This window comes from Arachis duranensis, chromosome 7, assembly GCF_000817695.3.
Source record: "Arachis duranensis cultivar V14167 chromosome 7, aradu.V14167.gnm2.J7QH, whole genome shotgun sequence".
NCBI lineage: Eukaryota > Viridiplantae > Streptophyta > Magnoliopsida > Fabales > Fabaceae > Arachis > Arachis duranensis.
The window spans coordinates 74705988-74722420 of NC_029778.3; the positions used below are offsets into that span (position 1 = coordinate 74705988).

Here is a 16433-nt window from a genome sequence, read left to right on the forward strand (position 1 = left end):
ATGTGCTTTGTAAAAAAGAAACAGATTTTGTATTAGACTTTAATTTAGTAACTAGTCGCTCTAGTTCTCATAAAAATATTTATTGAATTCCGTTGTTCTTTGCACTTAGATGTTGTATTTGTATGGTGATATATCCTGCATGACTTTGTTAATAGGAAAATAAAATTAACAAGTTACACTAACTTAAATAGTTTGCTGTGAGAAGTTGATAAATAGGGCTGTCAAAGGCATGCACAGGTAATCAGCTACAAGGCCAGATTCCCAGTCAAATATGTCAATTAAGATATTTGCACATCTTAGACCTTTCAAGAAATAATTTCACTGGCTCTGTACCTTCTTGATTTAATAATACTACATTTGCTTCAGGAAAACAATCACTGTTGTTTGGTCTTCTTTTCAATCCATTACTACAACTCATAGTAAAAGGTTTATCCCTTTCGTACAACACAGAATTGCTTGAAATCATGACAGTTTTGGATTTGTCATCTGATCAATTGGCAGGAGAGATTCCACACCAAATAGGAGACCTGAGTGGCCTTCATGCACTCAACTTATCCGACAACCATTTGGAAGGTCCAATTCCAGCAAGCTTCCACAATCTACAAAGCATTGAGAGTATGGATCTTTCAAATAACAGTTTTGAGTGGAGAGATTCCTCTAGTGTTAAGAGACTTGCACTACTACAAAGCATTGTGTTTTGTAAAGACATGAAGATGTGTATACTTTTGCATTTGGTACTAGAATCTTGAAGTTGTATGCTGTTATGACTTATTCTTTGTTATTCAACAATGACAAACTGAACTCTCATCAAATAAAATAAAAGGTAAAGTATATTTTGTGGCTTTGAGGTTTACACTTTTTTTTTTAAATATTTCTAACGTGTAATTTTATTCAATTTTATCCTTAATTTTTTTAATTTATTCAATTTTATCTTTAATATTTTTGATTTGTTTTAAAACTCTCCCTTAACGTTTTTTATTTTATCCTCACTATTTCAGATGAAATTAACATCTAAGAATAATTTTAATACAAATCGAAAACGTTAAAAATAAAATTGTATATAATTAAATCTTATGGGTATTTTTGAAAAAATTACAAATATTAAAAAAACATACTTTACCCTAAAATAAAATAAAAAGATGAAGTGATAGTATAAATTTTTTTAATGCAATCAATATATATCCAAAAATGTTTTTAATTATTTTTTGTAAAAAAATTGTGAAATAAAGTACTCTTATAATTTTGAAAAATAAGTAAAAAATAACGTATTTGATGTTTATTTTTCTTGCGAAAGATTAAGTTGATTATTATTAATCTAACAACTTGTTTGTAATATGTTATTATTTTGCCATTGCTTTGTTTTTGCTACTCTGTTTCTTTTTGGTTGACATGATCTTATCCTTATATTTTTTGAATTTTTTTTATCCGATGGATTAGACAACTCCAATCTTAAATACCACAACACATCTATACTATATATTCATTCACACAATACTAAAGAGCTCATTTCAATACATGGCGCATTCATTAATGTTTGAACCCGGGTGCAGTGACGTGGGATAAATGCCGGCTTAAAAATTTTCAAAGAATTTTTAACTCAAATGTTCGCAAATTTACTAAATAGCAAGTGATTCCCAATCAAAGTTTAGAAGAATGTTACAACAATCAAATTAATAACCGGGAGTAGAATTTCGGGTCGTTTTCTCTAAAAATTGTAATAGAATACACATCATTGGTTAAGAATTTTAAGGGAATTTTGAATTGATTGCGAAAAAAATAAAATGACAAAAATTTAAAAGCAATGAACAACTAACAATTAAATTGAAGCAACTAGAACTATCAATCAAACAATTAATTAACCAACAAGCATGCAATAAAAGGATAACAATAATAATCAAGCTAAGAGAACTAAGATATCAAAGTCAACAAGAAGAATGACAATCACTCAATATAAGTAACCTTGGCTAGGTGTGAGAATTAGAATTTCTATCTTCATTGACATCCTCAATTGTGATGGTAAATGCCTATTGCTCTCACTTAGTTATCCTCTAACAATTGAAGAAAGTCAAGTGAGCACAATTAACTCTAGTCCACAAGTCCTAGTCAATTCCTAGTGAAAGACTAGATTTAGTGGAGTTCAAGCTAACTAGCAACCTTCAATTACCAATCAACAATAGATTTTAACAATTCAAGAGTCTCCAATTACTCAACTCCAAAGTCAAGAATGAAAATCTACTCCATAATCATAAGTGACATTTTCAAAAACACTTAGTGAGTATCAATAAAAGATATCATAAAATTGAGAAAGCAATCCAAATTAAAGCTACCCACTATCAACAATCAACAATATTAAATCAAATAACACGAATGAAACATGAAAAATCTCAATGCATTAACTAGAAATTAAATCCAACAAAATCCAAATCATAACCTAAAATAACTAGAGTTGCAAGATTGCTAAGTAAAATTAAAGAAGAGGAACTACAATTATAGTAATAAAGCTGAAATTAACAAATGTCTAATCCATGGATTGAAGCAAAAGTGAATAAAGAACACTAAAACCTGGAGAAAAGGAGGAGTTTCTCTCTCTAAAAGTAAAAACTATGTAAAATCTAACTAATAGAATGATGTGTCTAAGTCTCCTTCACCCCTAGCCTCTAAAATTTGAATTGGGCTTGAAACTGGGCCAAAAAAGTTAAGAAATCGCCCGCAACGTCTTTCCATTAGTGAGGCACGAACACAGCATTGTAATCTGCGTATGCGGACAAGGAGCAAAATGGATAATGCGTACACAGCATCAAGAATTATATATTATTTGAGTCAGTTCGTTGAACCGAATTTGAGTTCAAATAATATATAATTTTACATATATATTAATATTTTTAATTATTTAAAATTTTATAGTCATTTTTTATATATAATTAATTTTTCTATAAATTTAATAATTTACCATAAAATTAATAGGAAAAGATATGAATGATGTTCATGTATCATAAATCAAGATTAATTTTTGTGAGTCGAGTTTAAATTTGGTCTAACTCGACTCACTTCTAGTCCTAATGTATTTAATGAATACACAAATTTAAAGTGATTGTCATCACTTTTAAATGAATTATAAAATTTGAAATTATTTCAAGAGACATTTACAACAAGATTTTATTAATAGAAATTGTTCATACCCTGACCCAATGACAAGGCTCAGATCCAAATAGTACGTAAAGGCCCAATCTGCAAGATTGGTCTTCCCCCGTAAAGGCCCCTAAAATCTCTCAACTCCCTTCTAGGAGTCAAGTCTCAACCTCCCTGAGATAAAGGGACGGTTATCCTCCTTGAAAGGTGGAACCACTCCAACAATGGTTATGGGTTCACCACTGTAAGTATACTGACATCCTTCAGATATCTCTAAGTCCCAATACTCTTAAGACTGGAGGCAGGAGAACCTTTAAGAGACTACATGGAAAGGTTCAATAAAGCATGCCTAGAGATCCAGGACCTGCCCACAGAAGCGGTAATAATGGGCCTAGTAAATGGACTCAGAGAAGGCCCTTTCTCCCAGTCCATCTCAAAAAGGCACCCGACCTCCTTGAGCGGTGTACAAGAAAGAGCTGAGAAGTACATCAACATGGAGGAAAATGCTAGATTGCGAGAGCCGAACTGGAAACCTGGGCATTCCAACTCATCGAAAGAGAAAGAAAAGGAGCCCAAGAAAAAAGAGGAGGTCAGCCCTGAAAGGGCGAGGAGATATCACTCCTATACTCCTCTAAGAGTTTCCCTCGTTGATGTGTACAGAGAAATCTACCATACTGAAAGACTACCATCACCCAAGCCCATCAAAAACAAAAAGGAGGGGTCGCGGTGACTATTGTGAGTACCATAACATGTATGGTCATTCAACGAATGATTGTTACGACCTTAAAAATGTGATAGAAAATCTGACCAGAGAAGGTCGGCTTGACAGATACCTTATAGAAAGGTCGGACAATCATGGAAAAAGAAAGCAAGATGACAGTGAACGAAGAGACCCACCACCACAGACCCCGGAGAGACATATACATATGATCTCGGGGGTTTTGCGGGAGGAGGGCTCACCAAATCATCTCGCAAAAGACACCTGAAGCAAGTCTACTAGGTCAGGAGCGAGTCCCCCGACCTTCCAACTATCTCATTCACCAAAGAGGATGCACAAGGGATCATCCCGGGACACAAAGATCCCGTAGTGATAACTATGATCCTAGCCAATGCCCATCTTCATAGAACTCTGATAGATCAGGGAAGCTCTACCGGCATCCTCTTCAAACCAGCATTCGATAAGCTAGGGTTGGAGGAAAAGGAGTTGAGAGCATACCCTGACACTCTATATGGGCTAGGCGACACGCCAATAAAGCCACTAGGATACATTTCCCTCCACACGACTTTTGAAAAAGGGAAAAAATCTAGAACTCTGAGCATCGACTTCATCGTCGTCGACGTAGGGTCAGCATATAATGCCTTAATAGGCAGAGCAACCCTGAATCGGCTAGGAGCGGTGGTGTCTACCCCTCATCTTTGCATGAAATTCCCGACACTCGAGGGAATAGCAACCATCAAGGGAGACCATAAATTGGCAAGAAAATGCTACAATGAAAGCCTGAACCTGAGAGGGAAGGGCAAGGAAGTGCACACCATCAAGCTCGGCGGGGTCAGAGCTAAAGAAGAACTGCGGCTGCAACCAGGGAAAAAAACTGAGGAAGTACAAGTCGGAGAAGGGGAAGGAAACCACACCAACATAGGGGCTAGCCTAGAAGGAGACCTGAAACGGAGGTTGATAAAGCTCCTACAAGAAAATTATGACCTCTTTGCCTGGAAAGCTTCTGACATGCCAGGGATAGACCCCAACCTCATGTCCCACAAGCTTTCAGTACACCCCGGAGCGCGACCCGTACAACACCGCAGAAGAAAGCTCGGACCCGAACGAGCTCAAGTGGTGGAAGAACAAGTACAAGCTCTCTTGGAAGCTGGGTTCATCAGAGAGGTCAAGTATCCGGCATGGCTGGCCAATGTAGTGCTGGTCAAAAAATAAAACGGCAAGTGGAGGATGTGCGTCGACTATACCGACCTGAATAAGGCATGTCCTAAAGACCCATATCCACTTCCTAGTATTGATACCCTAGTAGATTCGAGCTCAGGGTACCAATACTTGTCATTTATGAATGCCTACTCGGGATACAATCAAATTCCGATGCACAAGCCAAATGAAGAAAAAACATCCTTCATCACGCCTAGGGCAAACTACTGCTATGTGGTCATGCCATTTGGATTAAAAAATGCTGGAGCCACATACCAGAGGCTGATGAATAAGGTGTTTTCCCCTCACCTTGGAAATTTAATGGAAGTCTACGTAGACGACATGTTAGTAAAGACCAAGGAGGAGACCAACCTCTTGAAGGATCTCTCGCAGGCCTTTAACACCATAAGGTTGCATGGAATGAGGCTTAACCCCGGAAAATACACCTTCGCAGTAGAGACTGGAAAATTTCTGGGATTTATGCTGACACAAAGAGGGATCGAAGCGAATCCCGAGAAGTGCAAAGCCATTCTAGAAATGAAAAGCCTAACTTGTCTAAGAGAGGTCCAACAACTAAACGGCCGACTTGCCGCCCTCTCTAGATTCTTGGCGGGATCGGCGTTGAGATCTCTTTCACTGTTCTCCCTACTAAGGAAAAGATGCCAATTCGAATGGAATTCACAGTGCAAAGAAGCATTCTAGGAGTTCAAAAGGTTCTTAAGTCAACCTCCAATTTGACCCGACCAATAGTTGGGAAAGAGCTCGTCCTGTATTTGTCCGTAGTGGACAAAGCTGTAGCATCAGCTCTAATACGGGAAGATGAGGTCGAGCAGCATCCTATATATTTCACCAGTAAAGTTCTACAAGGTCCTGAGCTAAGGTACCAAAAACTGGAGAAGTTTGCGTACTCCTTAGTAGTAGCCTCACATAGGCTACGGCCTTACTTTCAAGCTCGCACCATAAAGGTTCGAACGAACCAACCCATGAAGCAAATCCTTCAAAAGAAAGATATTGCAAGAAGAATGGTTCAATGGGCAATAGAGCTCTCCAAGTTTGACCTAAAATACAAAACCCGGATGGCGATTAAATCCCAATGCCTCACCGACTTCATAGCGGAATATGCAGGAGACAAAGAGGAAGAATCCACTACATGGGAACTATACATAGATGGATTCTCAAACAAAATGGGAAGTGGTGCAAGTATAATACTGGTCAATAAAGAGGGAACACAAATAGAGATTTTCCTCAAATTTGAATTCTCGGCTTCCAACAATCAGGCAGAATATGAAGCCTTGATCGCAGGATTAAAACTAGCGGAGGAAGTCGGTGTGACAAAAGTAATGATATTCAGTGACTCTCAGGTGGTGACCTCCCAGATAAACGAAGAGTATCAGGCCAAAGATCCCAATATGAAAAGGTACTTGGAGAAAACCTTGGAATATCTTAGGCGTTTTGCAGAAACTGAAATCAAGCATATAACTCGGGACCTCAACAGCAGAGCGGACTCCCTCTCCAAGCTAGCAAGTACCAAGCCAGGAGGGAATAATAAAAGCCTGATCCAGAAAACTCTCCAAGAGCCCTCTGTAGTAAAAATAGAGGCCAAACAAGATGTCCTTGAAATCTCTGGATCAGACCTCGAATGGATGAACCCTTTAGTCGAATACCTAAAATTCGACATCCTGCCCAAAGAGGAAAAAGAGGCTAAAAAGATCCAAAGGGAAGAACAAAGCTACACCCTGGTAAAAAATATTCTCTATAAAAGGGGAATATCAACACCACTATTAAAGTGCGTCCCGACCTCAAGGACAGCTGTAGTCTTAGAAGAGGTCCACAATGGTATCTGCGGAAACCATCTCGGAGACAGGTCGCTAGCCAGAAAAGTTATCCGAGCTGGGTTCTACTGGCCGATTTTGCAAAAAGATACTACAGAATTCATGAAGAAGTGCCAGCCATGCCAAATGCATGCAAACTTCCACGTTGCTCCCCCTGAGGAGCTAATCAGTATAACTTCTCCATGGCTATTCACAAAATGGGGATTGGACTTGCTAGGACCATTTCCCCAAGCGCCTGGGCAAGTAAAATACCTAATAGTGAGAGTAGACTACTTCACGAAGTGGATAGAAGCAGAACCATTGGCCACCATCACCGCTCAGAGAAGTCGAAAGTTCCCCTACAAGAACATTATCACAAGGTATGGAGTACCTCACTCCATCACCACAGATAATGGCACCCAGTTCACCGATTCGATCTTCAGGAACCTGGTAGCCAACATGAAGATCAAGCATCAATTCACCTCGGTAGAACACCCATAAGCAAATGGGCAAGTCGAGGCAGCCAATAAAGTCATACTTGTGGGACTAAAGAAAAAGTTGCAAGATGTAAAGGGAGCTTAAGCTGAGGAGCTCCCATAAGTACTTTGGGCTTATCAGACTACACCTCAGTCTGCCACAGGAGAAACACTCTTCTGACTTTCTTATGGCAAAGAAGCCATAATACCCGTTGAAATCAACGAGCAAAGTCCAAAGGTGAGCTTCTGTGACAAGATTGGAAATATACGGGGGCTTAGAGAAGAACTTGAGCTCCTCCCCGAAGTCCGAGGGAAGCGGCCTGGAAGCAAAGGATAGCGAATAGGTACAATAAAAGGGTCATTCGAAGAAGCTTCACCCCCGATGACTTGGTCTTAATCAGAAACGACATGGGAGTCAACAAGTCTGTGGAAGGAAAGCTCGCTGCCAATTGGAAAGGACCATACAAAATTAGAGAGGTCTTAGGAAAAGGCTACTATAAGGTGACCGACTTGAACGGCACCGAGCTACCTAGGTCGTGGCATGCTTGTAATATGAAAAGGTACTATAGTTAAAAGCTAACCCCACTCCCTGATGTACTCTTTTTCCAACTTCATGGTTTTCTCCCAAAAGCAAAGGGTTTTTCCTGAAGGGGGTTTTTAACGAGGCATCAAAGTGGGGACTAAGGGGCAATGAATTTTCAAAACCCTTAGTAGCAAAAAAGTACCCTAATAAATAATGATCTTTTTCATATCTCTTTATAAAATTCCTTTTACAATTAGTCTCACTCTTTCTACGAAACGCACCGACTTAAGCTCGACAAAACGTGAAAATCCCATGAACCGACCTAGATAGTCGTCAGGATAAAACGATGAGGTACAAGTCGGTGTAAAGAGGTTATAAAAGTAGATCATGTAGGAACTCGGAAGCTAGTCGACTTAAAACTCGTAGAGTCCGAGAAAAATGAAATGCATCGCGAAAATAACCTAAGTCAGAAAAAAATTGAGTATGGAGGAATACCGAAAAGAGAAAAGAAAACCCATTGAAAAACCAAAGGCAGAGGTTGTCCCAAGTGTTCAACAAAATTTCAAAAGTAAAGGGCAGCCAGCCAAGAAAAAAAGGTTTTTCAAAAAGGAAAAAGGTTTTTCAAAAAAAAAAGAACAAAAAGATCAAAAAAGGTTTTCTCGAAAACCTAAAGCAGAAAACAGCATGCACACAACACACAAAGATGTCCTAAATCCTTGTCCAAAAAAGGGTTAATTTTCGTTTACGGCCATAAAAGGCCAGAAAAGTTAAGTACCAACCACCACGAAGACAAATAAATAAAAAATTGTCTAAAAATGGGGGACCCACAGGCCGGGCCCCCATATAGCCATCATAAATTAGAGGAAAGAAGGTCACCACCACCAAGAGAAGAGCCATCGCCACCAGAGTCAGGGAGAGCAGTCGGAGCACTACCAGGACCAGGGAGAGAAGTTGGAGCAGCACCAATAGAAGAAGGAGCGAGTTGATCGGGACCCACCTCAGGAGCCTTTGAAGAACTCGGGGCATCTCCTGATCAAAGGGGGATTCCATTACCCTCTGACCCCGAGTCTTCAACTCGGATTCGGAAACAGGTGATGAACGAACTCTTAACGGTTTAGAATTTTCCTCAATTGAATGAAATCTCATTGTAAAGTATAGCTTCTAAACCAACAATAGTCCTTTCATACAAAAATTTTGGTTGTCACAAAGAACAAACCCCAATAAGAATTAACCGGAGTATTTGGACTCCAGGTCGTCTCCCTAGGAATTGCAATGAAGTGAATGATTATTGGCTATAAGGCATATTTTTTTTTTTTTGGGTTTTGGATGAGAGACATGAAAAGTAAATGGTGAAGGAAATTCAAATAACAAAAAGGCCTTGACAAGGGTTGGTGGTCAAGGATCTCTATCCTAATCACTAACCACAACATGAGAATTGGCAAGGATCAATCCCACTAAGTTAACCCCTAACAAATAGTAGAGGAAAGTCAAGTGAGCTATATCAATCCAAGTCCATAAGTCCTAGTTCTACACCTAATCAATTGGTGAGAATTAGAGTTAATGGCTCCCAATCATCAATCACTTGGACATTAGTAACTCAAGAGTTCCTAAGTTACCTTCCCAAGCCAAGAGCATAAAATTCTACTCTAAAGCCCAACCAAGCATTTTGTCAAACACTTAGTGGATACAAATGCAAAGCATGGTAAAAATGTAAAAATAATAAATCTAACAACTATAAATTGCAAGAAAAGTAAATTCACCACTCAAATCAACAATAAAAGAACAACAAACATTAAATTGCATTAAAAGTAAACAAGATCCAACATGATTGTTTATAAATATAAAAGAGACATAAATGTAAAATTGACAAGAGAACTAAGAAAAATAGAGTAGTAGAAACAAGGAATTAGAAAGGAAACAAGATGAAATCAAGAAATCATGCCTAGATCTAAGATGGATTAACCTAACCTAATTCTAGAGAGAAGAGAGAGCTTCTCTCTCTAGAAACTAACCTACATGATGCTAATACTATAAAACAATTACTCTCCCTTGCCCAAGCTTGAATTCTGCATGAAATAGCATTGGAAATGAGTTGGATTGGGCCCAAAATGAGCTAGAAATCGCTGGCCACGAGTTGCTTCTTAGTGAATCACGTGCATCATCGGTGCGTCCGCGCAAAGTGCGCGTGCGCGCCCCTATACGCGAAGCAACATATAGCAAAATTTATATCATTTCGAAGCCCCGGATGTTAGCTTTCCAACGCAACTAGAACCGCCTCATTTGGACCTATGTAGCTCAAGTTATGGTCGATTGAGTGCCAGGAGGTTAGGCTTAACAGCTTTACGGTTCCTTCATTTCTTCATGAGTTTTTCCACTTGCATGCTTTTATCCTCACTTCTTCCATCCAATACTTGCCTTATGAACCTGAAATCACTCAATAAACACATCAAGGTATCGAATGGAATTTAAAGTGAATTAAAATCACCAATTTTAGGGCCTAAAAAGCATGTTTTTACACTTAAGCACAAATCAAGGGAGAATTGCAAAACCATGCTATTTCATTGAATAAATGTGGGAAAGGTGATAAAATCCCCCAAATTAAATACAAAATAAACCACGAAATCATGGTTTATCAACAGGTCCGGGAGGGGAAACAATGGCCCCGTCAGCAATGATCTTATCAGGATCCACATTAAAGGAGAGAGATCCAGGCCTGGAGCAATGACCCCGACCTGTTCTTTGAAGATCCTCCATGCCTCCTCGGCCCCTTGGGCAATAGAGTCCTCCAGCTCCACGTAGGCATTCCAAGCTCTCACCAAATCCTTCTTCACATCCACAAGGTCTTCGAACAACCTCATGTAGCTCTGCTCCGCCTTCTCCCTCAGACCCTTCGTCATGGCACACTGGCCCATCAACTTCTTCTCCCTCTCCCGGAGACGATCCCTCTCCTCCTCCAACTTGGCGACCTCCTCCTTCAATCTCTTTTTCCCTTTTTGATATAAAAGAATCCTCCCCTCTAGCTCCTCAACCCTCAGGGATGAACCCAAAGAGTTGAGGGGAGTCTTCTCAAAAATATCCAGAAGCTTAGTGCACACCCCCACCGCCCTAACACTCCCCTGAACCAGAAGATTAAGGTAGTTTCGAACGAAAGCATCGTCTATACTTATACGAGTATAAGGATAGATATAATTCCGAATGAACTGAGGTGCATTAGACTTGGTCTCACCCTCAAAAGAAGAACTAGACTCTAAAGTCTTGCGCTTCTTCTTCTCTGGCTCAGGGGAAGATCGGGGAGGATGGGATGGAAGAGAAGAGGCTGAAGAAGATATGACAATAGGTCGGGTGGGGGTCCCCAAGTTTTGAGGAGGAGGAGGATGGGGAGGAAAAAGAGGGCCAGCAGCCCAAGCACCACCAGTCCTGGCGCGAGACCTCGACTTGGCCTCCTGGACTCTCTGATAAGACTCCAAAAATTCTTCTTCGCCATTTCTGCAAAAACCATTAGATAGAAAGTCAGCATACAAGTCGGAGAAGACAACTCGAAAGAACTATCAGGATGAAAACAGAATATAAAAACATAACGTTACCTAATAAGTACACCCATTGTTGTTTGTTATTTTGCCCACTAAAGGGCTTGGTCATGTGAAAAAGATAAAAGAAGATCTTTAAAGAAGTCAGAAAATTTAGTGCATGGCTGACAAATTGATAAATTTTTAGAAAATCCCAAGAATTGGGGTGGAGTTGGGTAGGGGTAACGCGACAATGAGATAAAACGGCTATCTCGAAGTCAGAAAAAGGAAGAAAAACACCCAAATGGGTGAACAGACTCATACATAAAAAAGAAATGAGGGTCCGCATCAGAAGCCCTCCCAAAACAAACCCGGTCTTTCAGATCCGAGGCCACCGGTTCATATTTCGGCTCATCCTCATCAGAAGCACAAATCCTATGATGCATGCGAAGGTCAGTGATATAGTCAGTATCCACAAAAGGTTCTTCCCCAAGAACCGTAACATCCACCTACTGAGCAAGAGACTCTATAGAAGACATCTTTTTTCAAAAAGGAAAAGGATTGCGAAACCTACAAAGAAAAAAGAAAAAAGGATAAAAAACAGGGCTTCTAAGGGGCCTGGGGTTAGGTCCTTAATAAGACAGAATCACTAAGCCTACGGCTAGCACTCCTCTCAAAATAAAAAAACATGCAAATAAAAGCATTTGTAAAAGAAGAAAAGAAAAGAACTGACCTTTACTTTCGAAGTAAGGGGTGCAACAGCAATCGACCAAAGAAAACTTTCTCCAGAACAGAGTATGTGAGTGAGAAAAGTTTTCAGAAACGAAACAAAGAAAGAGAGGGAAAGTATTTATAAACACGTTAAGGGCATAATGGTAAAAACGGAGGCAGTCATTAATGAGCGCGCCGTTACCAAGGTAACTAATCCCCATGTGTAAATACGCAAATTCCTAACCGATGCGACGTTTGATTAGACGCGACTGTTGAGAAATTTGCGTATCACGTCGGTTCTGAAGAATCACGTCGATTCTTTACCAAGTCGGCAACAACCCCGAGTTGAATACTCGAGCCCAACTCACAAAGGAACTTGGACTCGATTAGGGGCACTGTTCATACCCTGACCCAATGATAAGGCCCAGATCCAAATAGTACGTAAAGGTCCAATCCGCAAGATTGGCTTTCCCCCGCAAACCGACCTCCTCGTAAGAGGTCGGGTTCGACATAGGTTCCGCCATAAAGAAGTCAGGGACGAAGATTAGTTGGCAGCTAACACTCATTCAAATAAGTAATTGCTCCTAAAATCTCTCAACCCCCTTCTAGGAGTCAAATCTCAACCTCCCTAAGATAAAGGGACGGTTATCCTCCTTGAAAGGTGGAACCACTCCAACGGTGGTTATGGGTTCACCACTATAAGTACACTGACATCCCTCAGATATCTCTAAGTCCCAATACTCTTAAAACTTGCTTAGACCCTTGTTCACTTAGGCATCGGAGTGTCTTTGCAGATATCACCCCCCATTCTTTCTCATACATAAGTCGGAAGGAGGCTCCTAGGCGCGAACCCGCTCGAAGGCTTCTTCCACTAGTCAATTGGCCAAATTAACAAGTCCAGCACATAAATTTCCGATTACCCACCGTAACAGAAATAAATACAATAAACTGATATTATTACAAGGTAAATATTAAAAGATAAAAATTAATTTGTTTCAATAAATAGAATATTATTATGTTTTAATATTACTTTTTATAATTTTTTTGTGATGTACTAATAAGTAATAGTCCAACTGTTTGTCTCATTTTAATAAAGTATTTATTTATTTAATAAAGTATTTATGTTTTAAAAAATATTTATTTATTTTTTCTTTAAATACTGGTAACTAATATCATGATTTAATCAAGTAGGTTAATGAGAATTTTAATTACATGTGAGGCCTTCAGTTCTAACTCCTACAGGTTTGATGGGACCCAATATATAGGAATTGTCTCTTTTAGAGGTCACACTTTAAATTTATTTTCTTTAAGCTCAATGATACGTATATTTCTATATGTGTAAAAATATTTTGGTTTTTACGCAATAGAATTTACCTAATATTAAAGTAACACATGGAAGTTTATGTGTCAAAGATTATATATATGAGGCATGTTTCATTTCTTTCTTTTATTCTCTAGCGGCTTCGGCCAAATAAAGCAAGGATAATAATAATCTACGCAATAGAATTTACCTAATATTAAAGTAACACATGGAAGTTTATGTGTCACTAATCAAAATAATTTTTGATAAATAATTTGAATTTAATAAAATAAGTAATAATTAAATTAAACTTCAATAATTATAAAATTTTATTTAATTATTTTTGTTAAAAATATTTTTTTTAAAAACTACATCTCAATATAATATAATAATTTATAAATAGTCAATTATTTAATTTTTAAAAATCTGGAATCTTACATGCAAGTTTTAAAAAATATAAGTGTAAATTATATTGATTCATGTATGTAAATTCTAATAAACATAAATTTAAATTATATATTTTTTGTGTGTAAAATTTCTGTAAATATAATTAAATCTTACTAAAAATAATAATATTTATTAGCTACATAGCATTATTCATTTAAAATAATCATTTATTATCACAATTATTCATCTTAGTTTCTTATATATTTTTCTCAACTTCTATTATAGATAACATTATAAATTAGAGAAATAATAATATTACTCCTATCTTGATGATATTATTTTTTATAAATTCAAATAAATATACAATGAAAAGAAAATATGTGAGAAGTGATATTATTATTTCTCTATAAATTACGATATTAAATTGTCACTTATCCATATTTATTTAACATGAGAATCATAAGTTATTTTAAAAATAAATAAATAAATAAATAAGCGGGAGAATGACTATTTATTTATTTATTTATTTATTTTTGCATATTATAATAATAGTAGGTAATATTTCAACTTGGAAAATCAACAGCAAAAATTGCAGACTTTATATATGTGTGTGTATAATTTAAAATAAAAATATTTTATGCACACTACAAAATAATACAGTGATTTAGTATATGGTTATATGCCATGGTTTTAGTACTCTCAAAATTAAGAGTTGTGGATGTGCATATGAGGCTGTGTTAATCAAATGTGAGAAGTTAAAGTTTTTTTGCCTCTCTTTTTGACAGGAATTAAAAAAATTGGGAAAATAAAGTATATTTTTCAATTTTTTATTATTTTTTTATATTTTTTTGTTTCATTTATAAAATTAATAATAAAAAATCACACTTTATTCTTTTAATTATTAAAAGAAATTGAGATGATCAATTTCCTAAATTTGACTATCATGTTCGAATGGTTTAACCTTCCCTCTTAGTCAGTCAGATGGAATTTTAAGTATGAATTGTGTTGTGTCACGTACTGTTGAGAAGAAAATTTTAAGGTATTTCAGAAATACTTAGTAATTTTAGTTATTGTTCATAATTATATATATAAAATTAAGGCCAACTGTATGTCATAATTACTAAAATATCAATATTTTTAAAATACTTTAATTTTTTTCACGTTGAGATAACAAAGTGTAAAAGATAAAGTTTCACGTCAATAATGAATACACAAATTAAAATCTAAAATATATAATAGATATATAAATGCAAGAATAATTAATCTTATATAAATGTCAACAATTCAAGAAGGTCTTCCAACATAAAATGCAAGAAAGAATAACTTATATAAACTAGAGGTATAAACACCACCATTTTAAAAAAAAAAATAATTAATCTCTAAGTAGAGTAGCATAAAAAATTTCATTCCAAGAATCAGGAGCACCGGCAAGACACCAATGACTGCAATCAACAAAAGAAGGACCACTTCCTGTATAAATTGAAGGGTGACCATCTATTCTTAGTTGTGTTAGCAAAGTAATATCAAGCAGTTCCACTGGTTTTGTCATGTTATTTATAACACTCTTCACTATGTCCACACCTGGATATGGTGCTGCCATTGATCCTTCCTCTGGTTGAGTTTTTCTCAAGCATGCCTTCTCACTTCAATATTCAATTCAATAAAAAAGCAAGTGATTATAAGAACTAATTTGAATGAAGAACTTACTTAAGCTCTTTTTTATAAAGGGTTTAAAACATAAAGACTTATTTTAAAAGTAATTTATAAATAAATTATTTTATATTTAAATTTTTATTATAGAAGTACTTATTTTAAAATTATTTTAATAAATATAAATGATAAAATAGATTTTTAGAATGAGAGAAGTTAAATTTTTGAAAAGTTAACAGCATATTTAAATAATTTTTAAAAAAGTTAAAAACATATTTAAAAAACTGTACCAAACAATGCTAATGTAATTTTTCATAAGTCAAAAGCTCCAGAAAAATAATTTTTGAAGCTCTTCAAATAGACTCTAATTTGTTTTGTAAAACTTTATAATCAATATTGTTAATAAATTAATTACAATTTATCATATTCCTAAATTTTAAGTTATGAGTATTTTAACTTCTAATAAACTTAAAAATATGTATTTTTAAAATGTTTAAATTAAACACCTATATTCTTCTAAAATGTAATTTTGTCCGAAATAAGTGGGTTATATATTTTTTTTTTTTGGTGACTTTTTGAACTTTGGTTATATGTGCAAATAGTCTCCATAAATTTTCTTAAATTTGCAATTTTGATACACTAAATTTTAATTAACAAATGAAAGAAAAATAACTAAGATAGTGAACTTATTAATTAGTCCACACAATTAGAGGTAAATTAGAGTTAAACATGGGTTATGTGTACATTTTGTAATCACTTAATTAAAAGCTGTCAACAGTTGTTTATAATCTTATGACTTTCTGTCTTGGAATATTTATTTATAGTGCATGCATTCACTTTTGGATCCATGGACATTTGAGCTGGCAGCATATAGCTAGCACTTGTTTTCTTAATTGAAGAAACTTTTTTAGCCACGTTTTGAATCTCATTCTTTCTTTTATAGGGAACAATTTTTCTCTTCTTTATGGAAAACTTTTCAATAACCATAAAGGATAGTGATATTATTAATTAAAAAATTTATATTT

The 16433-nt window shown here is 36.2% G+C and overlaps 2 protein-coding genes across 2 annotated transcripts in view; one reads left to right on the forward strand and one right to left on the reverse strand.

Annotated features, from left to right (window-relative positions):
* Nucleotides 1-5715: 5715 nt before the first annotated feature.
* On the forward strand, nucleotides 5716-7356 carry LOC107459462 (uncharacterized). Its single transcript, XM_016077692.1, has one exon. The coding sequence runs from the start codon at nucleotides 5716-5718 to the stop codon at nucleotides 7354-7356; it is 1641 nt and encodes a 546-aa protein (XP_015933178.1).
* A 7650-nt stretch (nucleotides 7357-15006) lies between these two features.
* The window catches only part of LOC107459794 (protein trichome birefringence-like 42), a 3682-nt gene continuing 2255 nt past the window's right edge, over nucleotides 15007-16433 (reverse strand). The window contains exon 5 of the mRNA XM_016078058.3: nucleotides 15007-15401. Coding sequence (XP_015933544.1) covers nucleotides 15131-15401 — 271 coding nt within the window. The 3' untranslated portion in view covers nucleotides 15007-15130. The remainder of the gene's footprint in view (nucleotides 15402-16433) is intronic.

Bases quoted from the DNA above. Each gene is read 5' to 3' on its own strand.
- LOC107459462 (XM_016077692.1), top strand. From the start codon at position 5,716: ATGGAATTCACAGTGCAAAGAAGCATTCTAGGAGTTCAAAAGGTTCTT.